This window comes from Plasmodium knowlesi (genome assembly GCF_000006355.2).
Source record: "Plasmodium knowlesi strain H genome assembly, chromosome: 12".
NCBI lineage: Eukaryota > Apicomplexa > Aconoidasida > Haemosporida > Plasmodiidae > Plasmodium > Plasmodium knowlesi.
This window is the reverse complement of record NC_011913.2, coordinates 765,888-788,901: the sequence shown is the minus strand read 5'-3', so window position 1 is coordinate 788,901 and position 23,014 is coordinate 765,888. Positions and strand designations below refer to the sequence as shown.

Here is a 23,014-nt window from a genome sequence, read left to right as displayed (position 1 = left end):
TGGATGTATAAGGAAATTTAAAAAATATCAAATTGTTTATCCAATAAGAGGAAACAGTGTAACAAAATTAAAACAGAAGAAATATGAAATGCGCATCGGAAATGCATACGTCACGAAAATAGAAGATTAATTACATCGAAGTTGGAGCATAAAAAAATAAGCATTATAGAACAAAGTCGTAACCGACTTACAGAAAAAAAAAAAAAAAAAAAAAAAAGGAACAGCTATACATAAATACCTATCAAAATTTTAAAAATAAAAACTAAAAAATGAAAAATAAAAAATGAAAAATAAAATTACGGAATTTTTTCACGTACACATTTTTCCTATCTTATGTAGGATAGGGGGGAAAAAAGTAAACAGAAAGAGTAAATAATACCTCTCAAATGGTGAAAAAAAGAAATGTGCAATTTAACCAAGCAGGTAAAATCCAATTAGTTCATTTTGAATTGACTGATTTTTGTAATCTCCACAATTAGTAGAAACATTTTTTTTTTTTTTTTTTTTTTTTTTTTGCTACTTTAAAACAAAAAGAGGCAAATTGGGAGATAAAAAAAACAAAATAAAAACATGTATAGTGTTACGTCCTTGGATTTATCTTTACTTTGTATCCGAGGAGGACTGCAAAAAAAAAAAAAAAAAAAAAGAGGAGAGAAAAACATTTGCATAAATATGGGGTCATTTATTTTACTTTGTTTACCCTTACACAAAACATTTTTTTACATTAGAAGTAAAATACGCATTCGAAGTGTGCGCACAATCGTAAAGTAATATACAGACACTGCGCTGAGCACACATAGGTATCCTTACGTGGAAGGGTTGCAAAGTCACTTCTTCGATGTTGATCAGCTGCTTTATGAAATATTCTGCACTGACATATTTCGTCTTCTTATTTTCGCACACAAAATCAATCAAATTGCGGATTTTTCCATGTGGCCATTGCAAATTCAGCTATAAAGGAAAGTAAAAAAAGGAGTAGAAAAGTTTGTTATATTACAATTGAGTGGACAAGGGGAGTAATGCGGATAGGTGTATCAAATTAAAAGGGTTATTTATCAAACATGGTATAACTCGCCTTCTTCCTTACCTCTGTTAAGATTCTTTTTAAGCTGTTCGCATCAATGGACGATAGAGAATTCCATGGAATTCCATACACTTCCTCGAACAGGGACTGTGCGTTGAAATGGAACAGGTAGCGAATGTTTAATTGGGGGAAAGTACATTTTCGTGGACAAACGTTTAGACTAATTGCGCAAATGTAATGATGATGAACATAATTTATCCCGATGTGCAATTATTTTTTCTTTTCCAATTTGTCTTCATATTCGTTCTGTTTACCTGAACAGCGTTAATATCCAACAGTTCAACCAAAATTTGCTTGACTATAATAATGAGGACAAAAAACTCTTCCTGGTTTAGGCCATTTTTCTTGTTCCTGTCGAACACTTCCAGGAATTCCTACAAGGGGGAGGCATGAAAAAAAAAAAAAATAAAAAATAAAATAATGGCCAATTCTCACAAATCTAAAGGAACGGGGTAAAATAACCAACTATATAGCTGTTGACGCTATAATTCATCCAACAAACCATGCTATGCTGTGTTGTACTATATTTTAGTGAGCACAGCAAGAGCAATCATTTTTATTTCATCCTGGTATCACATTGGAAATTCCCAACTTTAAAAGTTATATTGTTTCGCTTCCAATTGGTAGCGTTACCTTGATGTCGCTCTCGGAAGTCAGGTTAATTCCTTGCGATTTTAAAAATTTAAGAATTTTCGCCGAGTCTATAACTCCCCTGTTTTCTTCATCCAAGCCGACCCATATGCTAAACATTTTCTCTTGTATATTTGACGGAACTGTGTTTGATTTAATGAGGAGCTGCCTCCAGAAAACTTCGCCGCCCTCTTTCAGGGCATGTAAGGTGGACTATAAATGGGGACAGGGAGAAAAATACAGCGCATAAACGTTTGCAAGCGCGGGCAAGGAAATATAGCAAGGTTAAACGAAAGCAGCAATTTCCATAAAAAAAAAAAAAAAAAAAAAAAAGAACAAATCTACAAATGCCTGTAGCATATCAATAAGAACAGAGCACATAAATGAGGGGTACCTTTATTTTTATGGCGTCAATGAATTCCGATATTCTCTTTATGTTGTCTGATCTTTCGAATTCCCATACCTGCGGAGAAGGTGGGCCCAAAAAAAATTTGTCATGTGGTTGTTCGCGTGCATATTGTGTCCACGACGGGTCTACGGAACACACACCGCCTGCTAACTCGCTTACCTTCTCCAACAGCTTCGTATCAATTAAATACCCCGTTTTGCTAATCATAATATTATAATAAATGATATACTTGAGAATAATCAAGAAGAGGAAGATGCACACGCATATGGCCAAGCTTCCATAACTGTATAGTTGGAACCACGTTATGTTATCAACTCGTAACAGAAATATCCAACAAGAGAGGATAATTAGAAAGCAGAAACATAGGGTCTAACGGGTGGTAGTAAAAAAAGTGGAAATGCACACGGGATGGGTAATACAGCACTACAGGAAGGTACTAGCTTGTGCGTAAGTAACAACGCAATATTTCCACACTCGTACATAATATCTTCATTCCCCTTAATTATAATTTTCTCAACCTATGAATGTGAATCTCTCCTATGCGAGATGGCACTTGCCCCCTCTCCGTGTCCTTACTTGAAAGATAAAGTTAATTAGGCGAGGTCCGTTTCCCCAAAAATAAAATAGCTGCTCATGCTTGTTGGGGAATGTAGTTTTGTACAGAAAGTAGTTTATAGCTGAGGGGTATACAGACTGAAAATTCGAAAAAAAAAAAAAAAAAAAAAAAAAAGAGGCTCATAATGGAAAAATATATTACTATAAGATGTGAATCATTAAATATATGTACGTCTATATGTTTCTCAGTGAGTATAGTATGGTGCACGTTCTCCATTCTTACCTGTTGCTTCAACAGTTTGTAGTATGGCGTAATATCCTTTTTGCTCTGCTCACATGTTTCGATGTGGTATCTGTTTAGTAGGTATTTCCCAATATCCCTCGGCAGTAACTTTCTGTCTATTTTGTACAACTACAAAATGGGAAATTAGCATTGTTTGCAAGTGGTGTGTGTAGGGGTCTCGAAGGGGGACGACTCGCATCAGTCGTGATGCTCCATATATACATATATATAAGTACATATTAATTTCCGCGCAAGAGGCGTCATCATCACTTTTTCTATTACGTAGAATAACATCAGGAGCAAACCCATGATGCAAATGAGGGAGAGGAAATTCAGAAAAATAACCTCCGCCTTCAGTCGTATGTTAAAAAAGGGCCTACGTTAGAGGGGGACAAATAGGTTATATGAAAAACAAAAAGGGAACAAAAAGAGTTGGAAGTAAAATGATAAGAAAGAAAACGCAAAGAACAGCATATCTCCAGCTAATACACCCCTTGGACTCTTTGAATGGTGACCCATTCTGTCATTTCAACCATTCCGTACCTTAGAGAAATGCACGCGAACACCAGAAATAGGATGACGGCGTTAGGTATTTTTATTAATTTGACATTGTACTTCAATAGGCAAGCTCTCATGTATTCATAGTAGTAATATCCGTTCGGGTCCAATCCTGGAATGCTTATCGCGTCGACATTTTCGGAGAAATCGTATCTGCAGGGGGGAAATGGACAAAATGGACCAAATGGACAAAATGGACCAAATGGACAAAATGGACCAAATGGACAAAATGGACCAAATGGACAAAATGGACCAAATGGACAAAATGGACCAAATGCACCGAATGGATCGAATGTTAAATAGAGGTTGTATAATGAAAGGAGGCATTAGGGGGGGTTAGGCACATCTTGTCAAAACCTTACCGATGCGCTAAATACTTGGAGTTTCTTGAATATCTTAAAAAAAAGAATAAATTCCTGAAGCACCCCTTCCGGGCTTCTTTCAATTCCTTGGCTATGTTTGAAATGTCGCAGTTGTCCGCTTCGGAAAACCATTTTAATATTCTCCTCGTCACAAAATGTATGTTAATTATAAATAGGGAATAGCTGTGAATGGGAAGAAGTAAAAAAAAAAAAAAAAAAAAAAAAAAGGAAGAATATTTTACCATAAACTGAAGAAGTAATAATGCTTCGAAAAGGGAATAACCATCTGACCACTCTTACACAATTACGTATATCCCCCAAGTTAAACTGACGCAACGACGCAGTAACTGAATAAAGGGTCGGCTTGACAACCTTGGGACAAGAATCCCATGTGCGGCTGCACCTTTACTCTATTTGATCATAATATTACCATATGAGAAAATTCATCGAGATGAAAAGTATCTTCTCAAATATGGTCTCCAGGAGTGGTTCCACATTGTGCAAAACTTCGTCAACATTTCTTTGTTGGGGTAGAATCTAAAAAGAATGGATGTAAAAAAAAAAGAAGCATTACAAGTCGAGCAGACACTTCGGTTATACGTTTTTACACTTCATAAGAAGCATGATGGGTACATACAACGATATGTGTACATATATGCCACATGTGAGTACTTTCTATTTGCACCAATTTTGTTGCGCTTACATCGTTGAAAATTATTTCGTCGAGGGCCTCCGCCACGTTCGATTGCAGAATCCCCCATATGGTAAGGTTAATTATGGTAATTAGAGAAATTTGTCTAAAAGCGGTATTTAGTAGATCCTTCCTAAATTGGTCCTTAGAATTTCGCACCCTCTTTTCTATGTAATACACTATATTCTGTATGAGTAGGCTAAAAAATAAAGTAAACAATATGATAAAGAGAAAGGCACAATTTTTTTTATTCTCATAATTCCATAACATCTTCTTGGCTTCTTCATCAACACTGCAGAATTCTGGACCAAAGGATTCATAGTTACAATTTTTTACAATCAATTTTTCATGTTCGAATTTTTCATGGATGTTTGATTTGATGCCTAGTAAATTTTTCATATATTTTACCAAGTCGTTTACTTCAAAAAATTCTTTAATTTTGCTTCTTCTCAAATGTGTGTTGAATTTTTCTGCTTCATCATTTTTAGGGAACATATAAAAAGGTTCCTCTGTATAATTATTTTTTTTTTCTTCATTATTTTTAGACATTGGATATTCCTGTTGGAAATTTCCTTCCACGTTGTTCGTTCCGTAGTTTGTTTCTCCACTGAGCTGTGTAACTTGTTCGTTTTCATTCTGTATCTTAAGCTCATCTGCATACTTGTTTTGGTCGCCAGGAGGTACATCCGAAGACCTGCTTTGCGATTCACTTGAGCCGAAGTAATTCTTCAACGATTGCGTCTTTTTTAAAAATTCCACACTTTGTAGGATGTTCCTCAGTTGCGCATTATCAGAATGTTTAACGTTTTCCTCCTTCTTTTCCTTTTCAACATTTCTCGTGTTATCTACATGATCGTGTTTATTTATGAACTTTTCTGTTGGACCGTTTACTTTCGTATCAAGGGGGTGAATTTCTTCTTGCATTTCTCCGGTTCTTCTTCCCGTTTCATTCTTCATTTGTTCCTCACCATACGTTTGTTGATTCATATCTACAGGGTTGTCTTCTTTTCTTTGGAGAACCTCATGCTGATTCATTTCACCTCCATCGTTCATGTCACTTTTACCCTTCGTATTATGTTCATTTTCCACAGGAGGTGCTCCATTCTGTTGAGTGTCTTTTTGGGAATTCCTAATAGCTGCAGCAAAATTACCCGATTTTGCAGCCTTGTATAATTTTCTCAACTTCTTTTCTTCTCTCCGTTTTTGCTTTATCGTTTGGTCCAAATTCGACTGAAAATATAGTAACTTTTTCAGCTTCCCTATATCAAAAAATTCATTGTTGTCTTCCCCCAGTAATCGCCCCCTAGATTCGCGATCCTGCGTATCCCTTTGCTTTACACTTTCATTTTTGTTGTAATAGGTATGGTCAAAGTTTTCTTCTTTTAAAATGAATGGAGCATACGTGGCTAAAATCTGCATGAAAAAAAGGGGGGGGGAGAAAAATCCAACAAATGAAATAAACATGTAGCATGTAGAAAGTAACGTTGTGCGAAAAAAACATTTCCGCGAACGGGAGTAGCACACGGGGACATCTCTCCTTATATGCTCAATTGAGTTAGCACAAAAAACGGTATGTTGTGTGACTGACTACGCGCATATGTCATTCATGTTTCTCATGCACAGAGGAGAAATTTCCATTGGAAAAAAGACTGGCAGTTCGTAGGCGTATGCAGAGTCATGCATTCGGAAACGCCCAAAGATGATTGAGCGTTGTTCAAAGGAGATACGATAAAAATTTTTTTTTTTTCTCTCCCGTCGCTTTCTTTTTTTTTTTTTTTTTTTTTTTTTTTGTTTCTAACGAACACATAACAAAATTAAGGGGTGGAGCTTTAACATGTTCTGGGTCCTGTGGCAAAAGGGGAAAAAAAGGAAAGTGGTGAGAAAATACGCACTTTTTTTTTTTTTTTTTAATATACACAAATGATCATCTATTTTATGCATTAAATTTGTGCTGTAGATGTTTCACTTTGAAGTTCATGCTCTTCTATTGTTTGAGCATTCTGCTCTATCTCACTGCATTGTCGTTCTATTTTTCATATGGTCTATTTCTCCGATCTAACCTTAGAAGTGAGTTTGTCTTGTAATTGTAAATTGGGTTACCATTTATTGTCTACCTTGAAATTTTGTAACAATTTTCATGTTTTTTTTTTTTTTTTTTTTTTTTTTTTTTTTTTTTTTTCTACAATCTTGCTAAAAAGTTGAATTGCAAATTAAGAACAATTCAGTAAAATGATGCTACGAATTAATAACGTGGTTGCATCAGTGGAAGGATCAATTCTGTCTTTTAAAATCCACGTGGCCACAGTAGTGAAACATCCTCTCGTTATTTACATTTCCGACATGACGCAAATGGCATTCGTCTATTTTGCTGCAGTTATGAATAATTTGCATTTATAGTATGACACACTTTTTCCCAATTTGGCACAAATTTTTTTTTTTTTTATCTATTATGCATGTTTCTATTTTTTCCAACTGTCTTTGTTTTGTACATATTCGAATTTTTTTATCCCTAGGGGGAAGGTGTGAAAAATGTGTAAAAAAAAAAAAAAAAAAAAAGAAAAAAAAGGTAAAATTGGATTACCTTTTGGAAATTACCTGCTATATATATGCGTACACATAGATAACATATCATTATTTATCGCATCACAAACTTTTTTTTTTTCTATTCGAAGGGGAATTTCTAAATCTTAATTATTCCCATTGGGTAGCAATAGCAGTCTGTAAAACTATTTGGGAGGCAGTGCAATCGCAGACAAAAGCGCAATTTTTTTTTTTTCAGCAGCAATAAAATTTAGCCATTCGCATCGTATTACACTATTAATTTATAATTTCATTTAGCATTGCAACACAATGTTGCAAAATAGGAAAAACAAAAAATCGCAACAAATAAAAATATGATACCCATTTGTACGTAAAAAATATGCCCTGTTATTTTTAACAGATCGCACACTTCCAGACAAAAGGAGATGTAGGCAAGCAGGTGCACAATGACAAGTTGTATAGCCAATGGAAAAAAAAAAAAAAAAAAAAAAAAAAAAAAAATCAGAGAAATGTAAGGTAAATAATAAATAACACATAATTCCTTTTTTATACAAAAAAATAAGCATGTAGCAGTTTTCCTAATAGCAACCATTAATGCGCCACTGCGCGATCTTAACAATTTTACAAAAATGAGCAGGGTGGCATTTTTTTGTCTTATCATATTTGTTCAGACTTTCGATGCAGCATGTTCTTTCTTATATTGTTATACACTCGTCTGTTCCGGTTGATAAAATTTTCTCCATTTTTTTAAGGGCCCAATTAAGTTTTTCCTGGGCCGCCACGCGACATAGTAATTACAGTATGGTAACGTGCTGATTTGCTTTCCGCGCGTTTTTCTTCAAATGTAGGACCAGATAAATGGCTAACCCAGCGGACACCTCTTTCCGTGCATTCACCTTTACAAAAAGTCCGTCACGAAAAAATGCATATTCCATATTTTTCCCTTTTTTCACATTTTCAGGATTTTTTTTTTTTTTTTTAATTTTTCCTTGATCATTTCGTCACACCAACATCCTTTACCTCCAGCTTCTCAACATAACATTGGAAGGAATCGAAAATTGGGAAGTACGACGGGGGTCAACTTATTGTGTTCTCCAATTCTCCGTAATACTTAATTTGCTTTTTTCAATTTTTGTTATTTATAGGTGTGCAGATTTCTTTGAATTTTTAGCTTGTCCATGCCGTGTATAGTTAGGCACGGCAAGGAATTTCACTATACACAAAAAAAGAAATTAACTAATTAAAGTTGATAGGAGGGAACTAGCGGACAGGTGGGGGAAAGGTATGCTGTATATGTACATATGTGTTAACATCATTTTGATGCAAATGTGAGACTACCATGCCTGTCACTCCCCCACGGGCATGTGGGAGGGGGTCGCCCCTTCCACTGATCAATGTATAAAGAAACAAAAAAACAAAAAAAAAAAAACAAAAAGAAATGGGGCAAAAAAAAAAAAGACAAATTATAGCAGGAAAATAAAATCGAGAAGACGAATCGATTAACATAAAAATTAAGGTGAGACGCATATTACCACATATTTATCATACAATGCGTCTTTTTCTTTTCTGGTGGAGAATACCTACAACCTAGCGATTCGCGCGAACAGTTAGAAAAATGCCATGCATAGGTAAGGTGCACACATGGCACGATGGGGTTGAACATAGTGTACGCACTAATCTGACATATGTGCGCGTTCCCATCACCCCTAAATATTATCAAACAAGCCATTTTTTGTATTTTCCTCTATTTCTGTTAACTTGTTCGTAAAAAGTTCAACCATCATAGATATTTGTTCGTTGACATGGTCATACGTCTTTTGGTGATGATAAAATCGTAGCAATTTAAACGCTTCTGCGTTATTATAATATTTTTTTGTTAGGGGGTCAAAATATTTGCCCTCTAAATTGGTGATGGCACATAAATTATTTTTATTTCTCACTCCTTCCAAATATTCCTTACAGTTGCTATAATTGCTATACATATTCAGCTCATTCGAATCGGTGACAATATATATTTGTTTCTCCTCCATGTGTGTTTTAACTCTTAGTCTCTTTTTCTTCACCGTTGTAACACTGTCATTTACCGTTTTGCTATTATCCTTTGTGTGCGTTCCAAAATTTATTTCATCATTTTCGTTTAAATATTCTATGTGTAAATCTTCGCACTGATCCAGATTATCCAGGTCTTCCAAATTGTGCAACTGGATCGGCTGCATTGGTTCGAATTTTCCCAATTTTGTTTTGCTATCCGCATCATTATGATCTTCGCTTTCTTTTGACACCCGATCCTCTTCACTTTTTTTTCTTTTTATGCTTTCATCGCTCACATCATTGGGTACATCTTCTTCATTCGGTGCGCTGTTTTCCTCCTTATCAATTGGGCCTCTTACGGTGGACGCTGAATCCGCTTGGTCCAAATGAACATTACTTTCTACAACATCATTGTCGCAGTTTACATAATTTTGCGTCATGTTTGTGTTACTATCGGGGGGGGCTAGGAGACCTCCAATAGAACTACCATTGATCATTTGTGCTGGATTTTGCACATAATATGAATCGAGCTCATATTTCAAATTTTCGCTCGATGGAAATGTTTTATCCTTCGAATAGGAATAACTAATAAAAACATTTTTTGGTCTATGATAAATAATTCTCTTATTTTCAATATATTTTTTTTTCTCTTCTTCCCAGGCCTGTAACTGTAAAAGGGATTGCAAATTGTACTGCTCAGTTATTTTTGCTTCCTCTAATCGTTCTTCCCTTGTCATTTCTCTTTGCGTACTTTTTTTATTTTTTTTATTTTCGTACATTTTTTTAAAACGATTTTCCCTTTTAATTCTTCTCAATTCGGAGAGCTTCTGTATTTGCTCCGTCTTTTGTCTTGTTGTATCTCTAGTAGATCTATTCAACACCATGGAGGGAGTATCAACTTTTTTCCGTTTCTTTACGGTCCCTTGTATTTCTAGCGCTTCTTCCGCTTCTGCCTCGCCCTCTCCCTTTTTTTTCTTTCCCGATTTGTGTTCCACACCGTGGAGAGCAGTTCCATGTTTCCCACCACGCGCTTTGCTCCCGTAATGCTTCGCCTTCATCATTAGCTTCTGCCTTAATGCATTATTATGAGTTTGTTTTTTTAATTTTTCTAAATACGAAAACATTTTTTTCTTCTTTCGTTTTACCTCTTCATCATCTAGTTCCTTTTCATTTCTCTCCACTTCTTCTTCGTCATCATCTTCCACCTCATCCTCATCATCATCAAAATCGGAATCAGTTATATCTATGTATTCTTCTTCCCCTTCCGAATTTACATACTCCTCGTCTACTTCTTCTTCCTCCCAAATGCTATCATTCCAGAATTTTTCATCTTTTTCTAAGTCTTCCCCAATTAGTTTTTTCAGGTTTTTTCCTCTATTCCTTCGCTTAGGCATTTCAAGTGCTATGCCGAAATTTTTCAGTTCGTAATCTTCGTCCTCCTCCTCATCATCATCTTCGTCTTCCCCTTCCTCTTCTTCACCGTCTTCCTCCTGTTCGTCTTCTTCTTCTTCTTCTTCTTCCTCTTCCGCATCTACCACGTCTTCTTCACCTTCTGCTTCCGCCAACTCTTCCTCCTCCACACTGTCGATGAAACTTTCGTCCGATCCGCTTCCTGCATCTTCTCCTTTTTTTTTTCTCTTACTTCCATCAGATTTTTTTGTCCTCATTTGTCAGTGTGTATATTTAATTTATCACTGTAATTTTTTTTTCTTCTTTTTTTTCTCTTTCTTTTCTCTTTTTTTTCTCCCTCTGAGGGGCTAGAAACATTCCTTAATTCATAAAGTATTTTGTTTCCTATTACCATGCCTCTAAACAAATTTGTGTAATTTAAAAGAAATGGCCCTTTTCTTTTTTGCTAAAATTTTGTATGCCATTTCTTTTACCCCTTAATTGATTCATTCCTGGGTACCGTACCTCTTATTATGCGTATGTTTCTCCTTCACCTTAATCATATAATAGTTTAACCTACTGTTCATTTTTATATTCCCTACTATATGGCACAAGTACATATGGGAACAAATGTCATTTCGCTTTAAGCTATGGAAGAATTGTGCAAGTGTGGATTAGTTTATAATTATTCTCATTGTATAGCTTTTTTTTTTTCTCTCTCTCTTGAAGAAATATATATTTTTTCTTTTCCCTATTGCTCAGAAAGAACAATAAAATAGCTTTATATTGGGATTTTTTCCTCGGTTTCTTTTTTTTTTTTATATATATATATATATATACTGTCAATTATGTTTTATTATTTCGGGTACCCTTTTGAAATATCCTGTTGCGGGCCTGGTGTGTGTTTGTCGTTTTTTGTGCGCTCGTTGGTCAGCTTATTTTTCAAAAAAATAGCTTCATTTTCTCTCTTCCCTTTGTTTATTTTTTTCTTATGTTTTCTGCACTTCCCTTTTGAATGTACGCCTGCTGTGTTTTCCCTCCTTCCATTATCCTGTCATACTACACGAAGGTCAGCCAATAAAAACAGTGAACTGAAAACAAGCGTAGCACGCAAAAGAGAAATGGGAACAACGTTGCAAAGAGAAGTATTATACCAGGGGGGCAACAAAGCGTAAAAAGGAAAAACAATTTTCCAATTATGCAAAAGTCGCAAGTTAATAAAATTAGGAGAATATACCTGTGAGTGTGGGAAAAGAAAAAAGTATGGTTCAGCGAAGAATGAAAAAAAAAAAAAAAAAAAAAAAAAAAAAACGAGGACATTTGTTTTATCCGTATGGGTTTTCATACCCCTTTCGGGTGAGATCCTACATTAACATATAACTGTTCGTCCTACACATAGGAAAGGAAGAAAAAAAATACATATGTACATTATTATCACATCAGAGGTATACTACGTATGCCTATTTACCTGCACCCCTCCCCGCACATGTGTACATTATGAGAATTGCAAATGTGCAAAGATGTGGAAGGACCTACGTAGAATTAGTAATAGCCCGTCTATGTAGAGGCAAAGGAGCCACAGAGGAATACAACCTTAGCACTTCGCTTCGTAAAAATGGGAAGAGAAACTACTGTATTGCGCGTCACCAACAAAGCGCATCGAGAGGAAAGGAAAAAGAAGAAGGAACGTCATGTGCAGAGCACGAAAGAGATATAAAGGACACCGCGTTACAAAGTGTAAATATAAGCTTATCTGAAAAGACAAAACAACAAACAAAACTCTATAGCCGCAATGATGTGTGCGAACAAGTGACTGAAAAACGAATCAGGGAAAGCTTAAAAAAATACAACTTATTTAATGTTTACCTTGAGAAAATAAAAAAAGCATCCCTAGAAAATAGAAAAAAAAAACAAAAAATCACCAACATAAATAGCGTGAAACATTACGATCAATATGTTCACATGTTTGATATAGATTCGTTGCTAATTTATGCGAACAACAAATTCAAGATATATAAAAAGAAAAGAGAATTTTCTGGAAAGAAGGATTTTTTTGCACACTTTGTAAAAATATTTATACAGCTGAACGTTATTTTAAATAATTTTTTTTCACATCATGGTGAAATAAACTGTGGCGAATATTTTAAAAAGGCATTTAAGACATACTTGCAAAATATTCCATCTGCCAAATGTTTAACAATAAATAAAAATAAGTATGATCAAACTTTTCTTTTTAAAATTTTGCAATTAGTTAAGATTTTTAATCAAATTAAATTTTTTAAGACATTAAAAGGGGAAGGTATTTTACATTTGGAACACATTTTCCCCTTCACCCCTGAGAAGGGAAAAGGGAGCATTCGCAAAGAGGAGTCGAATTATTTTCCAAATGTAGACCATCATAAATTGTTCTACGAATATATGACCAGCAATTACTATGAAGATAATAATGATAAAGAAAAATTCGATTCCCCAAATGATAACAACTTTGTGAAAAACTTAAACTTATTTGGCGACAAATTAGAGGAAATAACGGATGTAGACGATGCAGAGAGTTTTTTTTTTCATAAGAAGAGGCACATCAGAAAAGTATCAGAACATTCAGAGGGGGACGAAAATATGAACTCTCCCACACACTGCATAAATGAAGACTTGCGTAATTTCCCTACATCAAATATTAGTTCCTTCAATTATCCCCATGTGTGTGTAAATGCGCCGCATAATGAGATAATAGGGACAAACAAATTAACCTTACCCAGTGATGAAGAAGTGCATGATGAACTGAAGAACTATAAGAATTTCGATTACGCGATCTTTTCTAAGGCATTTATCCATTTATTAAAAATTTTAATAAAACACCTACACGACGATGGGGTGGTCAGATTATTTATTCTCTGCTCCAACATGTTCGATACCGAATGGGATGATAAGGAAGTGTTATCATTCTACACAGAAATGTACAAACGGATTTATATGATGAAAAATATTTCAAACAAAAACATAGCGTACATTTTAAGCGCATGCAATAACTATTCCTTAAAAAAGGAAAATACGCTTCTCTTAAAAAAGCTAAACAGAGAAATTCTCTCGAATAGCAAATGTGGAAACGCTGGCACAAAAAGTTACTTAAATATATATAACGTCACACCCTCCCATTTGGAGAATATTATTTATACATTTGCAAAGCATAGGATTAGAGAAAAAAATATGTTCACACTATTGAGCGAAATTGTAAAGGAAAAGTTCCATGGGTTCTCTTGTATAACTACAATAAATATTTTAAACAGTTACGCCATCCTCAATTACGAATCATTAGTTTTTGATTTTCTCTATGCAAAAATAAGGAGCTTTGATTTTTTAACCTTCATGATGTGTAAGGCCAAAAATGTGATAAAGTTGATGAATACATTACTGCTTATTGAGAGTCGTAACTATCGTTCCCTTGATGGGGCCGAGAAAGTGGCCTCCGCCATAGGGAAGGACGACAATACCAAGCGCACTGCTTCATTAACCGATGAGGGAGTTTACATAGCGCTCATGTCCGCTATGCTGTACGAACTGAAAACGTTTAAAGGGCGAGGCACACACAGTAACAACATAAATGAGGGAAGGGGCGGAGGTGATCGGGATAATCAAAGAGACCGAAGCAGTAATGGTGGCCAGCGTACGTGCGCCCGAGCAGGAGAGGAAGCCATTGTCAACATTTACAAAAAATTGCTGAGGCTGAAAATAATTGGTGTGCAAAAAAAATCCGACATGGCATTTCTCAAAAGTATACTCAAGAAGACATACGGCAATCTTGACGTGGATCTATTGGACGATTTTTTTGTCTTTTCATTCATTAACTTGAATTTGAGAAAAATTAATTTTCATAAGTTAGTTTTTACATTACTTACGTATAATAATTTAATTGAGGGGGAGAAACTCTTAAACAATTATACATATACAAAAACAAAGTTTATCTAATAAATGGCAGGGCTGTTTTTTCGCATCACCCGTTTATGTTACATATATGTAAATACATATGCATGCTTACCTGTGCTTACAGCAGGGCGCATTCGAAGTGAACATACAGAACGCGAATGTTCGTAATGACAAACAGTTAACTTGAAAAAAAAAATATATATATATACACATAGGTGTACATATATATATATATATTATTTTAACTGTACTTCAAATTACTACCCCTTGGGTGAGTAAAGGAGAAGCGCGAAAAAGGTGAAGATGGTGCAAGTGTCCCGTGGGCTACCCATCCATGTCGAAGTACTTATTTAAGTATTTCGTGTAATCTTCTTCCTCGTCACTTGAATAAAATTTATAGTCACTAAAATTCTCCTCACCATTGTTCCCATTGACGTTGTTATCTTTCGTTGTGGAAGATTTGTCACTCTTCAAAGGTGTACCCTTTTCTCCATCTGCATTGCTACCCTCTACATTCTCTTCTGCCAATTTTGTATAATCAGCACTAATAGAGGTGTCTCTGCAAATATCTTTATTGTCGTGTGCCTGGACATTTTCAATACCACTAGGCCCTGAACCATTTGTATGAGGAACCTTCTGTTTATACTGCTCTACTAATTTTAAAAAAATGTCTACTTTACTAAGTTTATAATCTAATTTAATGATATCAATAATTCCATTGATGAACCAAGGGTAGTTTTCTTTTTTGGACAAACCCTCTATATCCTTCTGCTGAAAGTTATCAAAATTATGGTACTTATTAATTAATAGCTCCATTAAATAATATTTATTATTATAGAGAAACCTAATTTTGTCATCTTTGCTAAGGATATTATCCACCTCTATATTGTACTGATCAGCGTTATTAATTGAGCTATCTATTTTAACGTGCTTGAATTTGCACATTGGGTTGCAACAAGAATTATAGATGACATTATTTCGACAGAAGAAGAGTTTATAATCATGGGAAAAAATACAATTTTCTTTTTCACATGTTCCTTTCACTAGAAATTTACACAGTTTTGAAATTTTATATATGGGTGTCACGTCATGTGAGTAGGTACAATTTTCATTGTGGATACATTTTCCCTTCCTAAAAAAAAATTTACATATTTCCTTCTTCTGTTGAATTTTAAAATCATTAAACAGGTCTGTTTTATTTTTTGCCTTTTTGGTATTCACTCCGTTGTTTTGCTTCTTCTCCTGCGTTGGTGAATTTTTTCTCTTTTTCTTTTTCTTCTTTTTATCATCACTCTTCTTCACGGAGGGTGCATTTTTGATTACTACGTCTCCTAGGGGAAAGGGAACAAGAAATGGGGCAGAGGTTAACACGCGAAATGGTAGCACAAAAGGGGGGGAGGGTTAATTAATCTAATATAAACTCTCATCCAATTTATAACATAGCAACATGTCATTATCGTTTTAGGCGTCATTCACCCCAGCGGACCAATAAAATGATAATATTTTCTTCCCATGGCAAAAATATAAACTGTCAACTCAGTGCTCATACGGACGCGGGTGAACGAGGAAAGGAAATGGACATAAAAGTAACGCAGAATATACTTGTCCGGTAACCCCCCTCTCTATGTAACAGCTACTGAAGCACTGACGGCATGGCAGAATGTTAAATCTTGTAAAACCAGCTTACCTGTTATGTTGGCTATTTTTTCCATAACATCCTGGTCCTCTATTCTTTCCATTTTAATCTATCTTTTGCTCTTTTTTGGAAAGTATGGAGAAATAATAGCAAAGGATGACATTCCTCTATTTATCGCAAATCATGGGTTTGAATTTTTTTCTTTAAAAATGTAAATAATTTTGTTTTGAAAAAAATACTCTGCATTTAATTATTCCGGCGGCTATTCATCGTTTGTTAATTCCTCTGGGGCATAGGGAAACACCGGGAAAAATTGCTACCTATTTTTGTAAATTATTATTATTTATTTATTTTTTTTTTAATTTGGCAAAAAAATAGCCATTTCCGCTTCCTGCCTTTTTTGCCATATGCGCACTGTAACATATATGCGAATGCGTGAACTTTTTCCGAGGAATTTTTAGTGGCAAAAATCGAAAGTTGCGGCTGACTGCGTTGGGCAACACCATTCCCTGTAGGCAAAATTAATCTTGCCATGTAACTTTGGATAATCGCCATGTTGTGCCATTTTTTTTAGATATTTCTTTTCAATGATGAAGCAAAGCAATCGCCGCATCGCCACAATCGGCGCGCTGATGAACTTCTCCAGGGGAAAAAAAAAAAAATCTTTGCAGTATACTTTGATTTTGCCACGTTGGGAAATACGCCACCTATAAATTGTTTTGCCGTACCCATACATGAGGAAATTAACTTGCGCTTTCGCAAAAAATGTAATGGAAATTTTCGTGCGTTTCAATTTCCCATTCTCCACGTGAAATTAATCAACCAAAGGGTCTTTGCACAGCACAAAGGAAAAATGAAAACTACCAAAACGTATTTTCCTTTTAGTTCATTTTTGGGATAATATTCTTGTACAAAATGGATGATGTAAATAATATCATATTGCTATTTTTTTCGCGGAAGAGAGAGTCATGTGGGATACTGCAAGACGTTTCGCAAAATCAATTTTTAAAAAATGGCATGTCTCATTTTGAATGCCCCGCATTGTGGGGGATACTGTGGGATGAGAAGGGGCCCCTTTAAGTTGAACCCTTGGGAATTTCACCGCGTTACCATTTCATCGCATCACATCCATGTGAGCGATTAAGACAAATCAACATGTAAAAAAATAGAAAAATTGCAGCCGAATGGAGGCTAATAGGAAACTATTGGGGTATACGTAACTCAAAGGAGAATATCTCTCCCATTCCTTTCAGTCAGCCTTGTCTGTGTCACGCAATGATATTACACAATCCGCTACGCATTTTTTTTTAAAATCCATTTATCAACTTTTTCCTTAATATTGTAAAAAAAAAAAAAAAAAAAAACGACGGTCAAAATATTAGTAACTTCTTTACCATATTTCCCTTTCAAAAGCTACAGTGCAGAGAAAGAGGGCTATTTAGTAGGGCCCCAAAAAAATGAAAAAAAAAAACGATAGTGTTAGGAAGCCTGTTGTGGGGAAGGAAAGGAGTAATTTGAAAAACGCAGGTAATGAAAATGAAAAGACGAAAAAAAAAAAAAAAAAAAAAAAAATTCCAAAGGATAAAATTGAAAATGAAGATAAAGTAGAAATAACCGAAAAGAAGGAATTGGTGGACAACGTAAAGATAAACACCTATAACGAAAATGATGATAAGTTGGTTCGTAAAATCATCTCCTACATGGAGCAAGAAAAGGAAGAAATGGTCAACAATTTGTTAAACAAATACTATGACGCAGATAAAAAAACGCCCTTGTTTTATATTGATATGAATATACACCAGTGCATATATGGGGTGTTCTTCCCCTTGTCTATAAAAGATAAATCATTGTCCAATAAAACAACAAACATGTATTATGAGAACAGCTGCATGTACTTTTACAATGTAACGAATAACAAATGCTTGAATACAATTTTCCATTTTTTGAAAGAATTTTTCAAAGAGCATGCGTTACATGATTTTGAGAACTGTTGTGAAATGATGCAGTCGACTTATTTATTTTTTTTCATTTTGCTAACCGACTATTTTATGGTAATTCCAAAGGTTCGCCATTACTGCGTTGAAAATTTTAAAATTTTATTCAAGCTAAAAACATACCTTTTTGAAAAGTACATCAAGCACACAAATAAAATCATACTGAACAAATTTATTTTGCTAAACAAGGCAGAAAATGGAAACAAGAAAAATGCCTTTTTCTTTTCTGAAACGAAGATAATAAATGGAATAAAAAATGAAAACAAAATAGAGTTTTCCAACATGACGATGAGCATAATTTCTCCTAATCATGTAGACAAACGATACTTCCTCACGTTGGTAGTAAAAAATAAATCATACGAATATATGGATGATTTTATATTTCTCGATTTATTTAAAATTCACATTTTATCCAATCCGTCTGTATCTGCATCTTTTGGAATGGACAAAATGGCGTCTTCTACTAACCATGCCTGTGGCGATTATAGCAACTCGTCTCCCTATGTCCCGCTTTCTGATGTAGCTAATACCTTTCCCATGGAGGAACAACAAAATGCCTTTTCATACATATACGAAATTGAACTTCCCACCTATATTTACACTGATGAGGAGTTGGAAATATTCTACATAGATACTAATAAAAAGGTGAGCTGTGCAAATTTTTTCCCTGTGGATAATTTGCATCATTTGGGTGAAGGATCACACCTGCATGGTACGCATGCTGAAATGCCAAACGGAGAAGGGGCAGAGGTAGAAAAAAGACAAAATGAAACGGAGGAGGAAAGAACTGACAATTTGGATTTCCAACATATGCACAATAAGGAGAATATCACCACAGAGGATTCTACTCCCAAATGCACCGAAGAGGTAAATTGTGCAAAAGAGAACATTCGTATAAATATACAAAATGAGAAACATGTTAAGGCCTGCGATATGAGTAAGGAGAAAAGAGAAAATACCTTACAGGAATGCTCAAAAACAAAAAAGCCATATGATGAAATAAATATAGTTAAAGTACAAAGTGAGAAAATTGCACTAAATAATAAAACATATGTAAGAATTTATAGCAACCGAATTAGCAACTATTATATCAATCTGAATAGCATAAGTAATTTCCCATATATCCAGTGGGAAATCAAATATTGTGAAAATAAAGTTGTTGCAATGATAAGGAACCGAAATGGTAAGAGCTTTATTTTCCACATTGATGAATATGGTATGGAACTACAAGACAACGGAATAGACGTTCTCAAGGACTTATACAACTGCACACTAGACGTATACACCTTACTATTTTTATTGAAGAAAAAGGGAATTAACCTCTTAGTTACAAATGTAGAAGTAGAGAAGATGCTTGAAAAGGAGAGGTATCATATGGCGGAAGACCAAACAGAGGAACTTTTAATAAACGATATTTTATTGTGCTTTCGATTTATGGCCTTTTATTCCGGGGATGTAAGCCTGGCTAACGGGACAAAATCGAAAATGATGGTTAGCGTGAAGGGACCACTGACCGATTCGCTAAATGTGGAGTATGAGGAAAATTTTTGCAGGTAAGAATACATAACCTTCTCGGGGAGGAGAGAAAGGATGGCCATACTGGGATGAAAAAAAGGGTCCCCATTATACGTATTAAAATGATAAGGATGTAAAATCCACCACATTAAACGTTCACAAATGATGATATGGCATGTCAAAATTTAGGGTCCATCAAAGTGTAGTTAATTCATCCCGCTTAGTTCTTTCCCAACACGAAGGCTGTGCTTCAGAGGGCCGTGTGATATTCCCCCCATTCATCATGTCCATTACTAATTTATTCATCTTCATCTTCATTTTTTTTTTTTTTCCTCTTTGCCCTTTTTGTTCCTCCCTCCTAGAATTGCCAAAATCGAAACGGAAGAAAGCGAAAAAAAGTTCATCAAAAATTTGACGAGACATAAATCCATCCTGTATTGCCTATTTGAGCTGTGCGAATTTATCAATTTAAATAATAAGAAAGAAAAGACAAAGTTGGGGGATACGACAAAACAAGAGAATAATGACGATGAAAAAAATGATGTAGTGAATTTTCAAAATTTTTTAACTAACATTTTTTCACGTAACAGCATTGAAAAAATGAATGAAGTGGTAATAAAGGATGAGGATAACTTAAAAAAAAATTCCTTACAGGTAGACGATGCCGAAACATTATCCGCAAATGATTACAAAAACTTGTTTGAATTAAGCCCAATGGTGCATAATTTGCATACCTTTTTGAGGCTTACCAGGGCTGTATCATTTACGGGCGTTTAACCAAGTGTGCATAAAAGGGAGCCTCTCACATGTATATGTTGTAAATTCCTACGTTTCGCATGCTCCCCCACACGGGGAACCCAGTTAAAGGGAAATCTCAGCAGCCTTAAGGGCGTCCTTCTGTAGGGAAGAAGAAGTTGTAGAAAAATGCAACCGTTACAACGTATTTTACCAAGCGTATGAAGAGCGATTATAATTTATGCACCCAAGTACACATAACCATATGTATGATGCATGTATAAATGTTTCATGTGTATGTGCACTTTAATGGGCTTTACATAAGTGTAGGGCGTCTCTGTGTTAAGCATTTTCACTCTCCTCTTGTGTTTCTTCGTTTTTTCGTGTTGTTTCTTCGCGTCGTCATTTATAAAATAAATGTCGCAAGCATAGCACTTATGTTGTCCTAAAAAAAAAGGTTGTCAACAATTTTGAGTCATTTTAATGTTATACAAATTGGGAAAAAAAAAAAAAAAAAAAAAAAATCAAATAATAAAATCAAATAAAAATAATTTGGGAATTCGCCTTCCTTTTTTTCATTTCATTACCGCCTCCCTTTTTATCTTCATCGTACGGAAGGGCCGGTTGGTTGAGATAATCCTTATATACTGTAGGGAACGTGAAATGAAATTCACCATAAAAAGTATTTGCGCAAGGGGGATGGGGAGGGCAATATCAATGAGTGTGCGCTTATGCCGATATGGTATATATAATCATGCTGATAAAAAGGCAAGTACGCCGTGCATATGAAGCACACCACGTTGATCTCTGTGAAGAGCCATTTTTACATGGACATTGTTGGCGAAACGAAACTATTGACATACACGTCGCTTTCTTTTTCCATACCTTCATCGTAATCTCTTTTCCTTTTTCTGGTCTTCAGAATTTTACTTTTTATCGTATTGCGCGGGTGTTTTTTTTTTCTCGTCGACAGAGGCACTGAAAAGGGAAAAAAAAAAAAAGAGAACTGCATTAAAGAAACTGTCTACGTACACTGCTTCACATCATTATGCACATTCATGTGGATAGAGTATGCATTTAAAAAAGGTTTTCTTTTTTCTTCACATATGCTTAATTCTCACTTTTTTTTTTTTTTTTTTTTTTTTTTTTTTTTTTTTCCTATTATCCGTGTTTTTCCCGTTACTCCAATTAAAAAGGTATGTTGATAAAGTTACAAATGTAATAGGATATTTTCAGAAGTGTGACAGATTTTGTGGATGCATAAACGGATGTAAAAATTCCAAAACGGCATGGGAATATCAGCTTTGCCAACTGTTATTCGCTTAATTTTCTATAATTTGTTCCTTCTCAATAAAGTCGATTTGTTTGCCCGAAAAATGGGAATGAAATCGAATTGTAGATTTTTCCTTCTTTTTTTTTTTTTGTAAAAAAGTTCTTCATTTGAAATGTTCACTTGGGCAAAATTTCGGACTTAAGAATTATGGGAAAACGAATTAATCTTCTGACTTCTTTTCATTCTTGCGACTATAGTATGATGTACTTTTTTTTCATTCCGTTTGATTATATTATATTTGGTAAGGACAGGCAACATAAAAAAAAATGTAATCATTTTTTTTATACCTTTTCACAGGTTTTCACTTAACCACGAGGTAGTGCCCTTCACCTTCACGTTCTATTTATTTTTATTTTTTTTTTTTTTCTGTCAAATGGATGAAAACATTTATTAATTTACAAATTGGAACGGGTTTTGTTTTCATTGATAGCACTTCCCCCATCATTTGTTTTCTTCCTCACCTCATGTTGTAATGCTGCATATATATTCCTGCGTTGCGCATTATCCGCAATTCAGTGCATACGTTTTTTTTTTTTTTTTATTTTACCGGTATGAAACGAAAAATTTTTCCTTTGGAAATATTTCGGTGAGCTTTACACCGCTACGCGAAAATAATAAAAAAGCAGAACGGAAAAAACATTAAAGTGATAAAAAAAATATAACAGTTCAATCATTTTTTTTTTTTACGCCTTGTTTGTTGACACATGAAGGATGATTTTTCCTATTTTTTTCCATTTTTCTCCATTTTTTCCAGTTCTCTTCGCCTTTGCGTAGACACAAAAAAATGGAACTTGTAAAACCGTAGATGATATAAAAATTAATGTTACATATATTCGTATGTTGATAAAGAGCCATGCGGTGAACTATGCCGAATGTTTTCAACATTTTATGACATTCTGTGCTTAATTTTTTCTACTTAAATTTTTTTTTTTTTTTTTTTTTTTTGTGTACTCCCTGTGATGTAAAAATGCATAATGAAAGGATGAAGGAATGAGGGCGTATATCCACAGCTGCACGTACGGATGCATGTTTTATTTGCCTAAGTGCAGTGGGTGTGGGGCTACTTATTCAATGCATATTTATATGCTTACGTAAATTTACGTTTAAATCCGTAGGCATAATATGCGTTTCTTTCGAAGCATGCTGCTACCACCACAGTTTGTAGGAAACTGTTGTGCAATTCCTTTATTTCCTTTTTTTTTTTTTTTTTTTTTTTTTTTTTTGTAAATGCAAATTTGCATAGGCTTTCCTGAATCGTCCTGCTGATTTTGCTTGGTGCGAACAAATGCAAATGCAAGTTGCAGTTTTTTTCCCCATGAGAGAACATCCCCTCCGTACAACATGAAA

The 23,014-nt window shown here is 34.8% G+C and overlaps 6 protein-coding genes across 6 annotated transcripts; 2 read left to right on the top strand and 4 right to left on the bottom strand.

The window, feature by feature from the left end:
- Nucleotides 1–600: 600 nt before the first annotated feature.
- PKNH_1217600 (rhoptry neck protein 11, putative) lies at nucleotides 601–6,408 on the bottom strand (the record flags this gene model as incomplete). The annotated part of the gene is made up of 15 exons (XM_039114049.1): nucleotides 601–621; nucleotides 811–951; nucleotides 1,088–1,171; nucleotides 1,339–1,458; nucleotides 1,718–1,927; nucleotides 2,109–2,177; nucleotides 2,283–2,492; nucleotides 2,700–2,816; nucleotides 2,962–3,090; nucleotides 3,244–3,337; nucleotides 3,505–3,672; nucleotides 3,882–4,064; nucleotides 4,312–4,418; nucleotides 4,585–5,985; nucleotides 6,376–6,408. The coding sequence occupies 15 exons, from the start codon at nucleotides 6,406–6,408 to the stop codon at nucleotides 601–603; spliced, it is 3,087 nt and encodes a 1,028-aa protein (XP_038969808.1).
- Nucleotides 6,409–8,819: 2,411 nt separating this feature from the next.
- PKNH_1217500 (YL1 nuclear protein, putative) lies at nucleotides 8,820–10,811 on the bottom strand (the record flags this gene model as incomplete). The annotated part of the gene is made up of 1 exon (XM_002260190.1): nucleotides 8,820–10,811. The coding sequence occupies one exon, from the start codon at nucleotides 10,809–10,811 to the stop codon at nucleotides 8,820–8,822; it is 1,992 nt and encodes a 663-aa protein (XP_002260226.1).
- A 1,219-nt stretch (nucleotides 10,812–12,030) lies between these two features.
- Nucleotides 12,031–14,496, top strand: PKNH_1217400 (conserved Plasmodium protein, unknown function; the record flags this gene model as incomplete). The annotated part of the gene is made up of 1 exon (XM_002260189.1): nucleotides 12,031–14,496. The coding sequence occupies one exon, from the start codon at nucleotides 12,031–12,033 to the stop codon at nucleotides 14,494–14,496; it is 2,466 nt and encodes an 821-aa protein (XP_002260225.1).
- A 282-nt stretch (nucleotides 14,497–14,778) lies between these two features.
- On the bottom strand, nucleotides 14,779–16,193 carry PKNH_1217300 (zinc finger protein, putative; the record flags this gene model as incomplete). The annotated part of the gene is made up of 2 exons (XM_002260188.1): nucleotides 14,779–15,785; nucleotides 16,142–16,193. The coding sequence occupies 2 exons, from the start codon at nucleotides 16,191–16,193 to the stop codon at nucleotides 14,779–14,781; spliced, it is 1,059 nt and encodes a 352-aa protein (XP_002260224.1).
- A 1,354-nt stretch (nucleotides 16,194–17,547) lies between these two features.
- On the top strand, nucleotides 17,548–20,376 carry PKNH_1217200 (conserved Plasmodium protein, unknown function; the record flags this gene model as incomplete). Its single annotated transcript, XM_002260187.1, has 2 exons — nucleotides 17,548–19,637; nucleotides 19,962–20,376. The coding sequence occupies 2 exons, from the start codon at nucleotides 17,548–17,550 to the stop codon at nucleotides 20,374–20,376; spliced, it is 2,505 nt and encodes an 834-aa protein (XP_002260223.1).
- An 84-nt stretch (nucleotides 20,377–20,460) lies between these two features.
- PKNH_1217100 (zinc finger protein, putative) lies at nucleotides 20,461–21,518 on the bottom strand (the record flags this gene model as incomplete). The annotated part of the gene is made up of 5 exons (XM_039114046.1): nucleotides 20,461–20,496; nucleotides 20,655–20,779; nucleotides 20,922–20,981; nucleotides 21,220–21,312; nucleotide 21,518. Coding segments are annotated over 5 exons (315 nt in total).
- Between the last annotated feature and the right edge of the window lie 1,496 nt (nucleotides 21,519–23,014).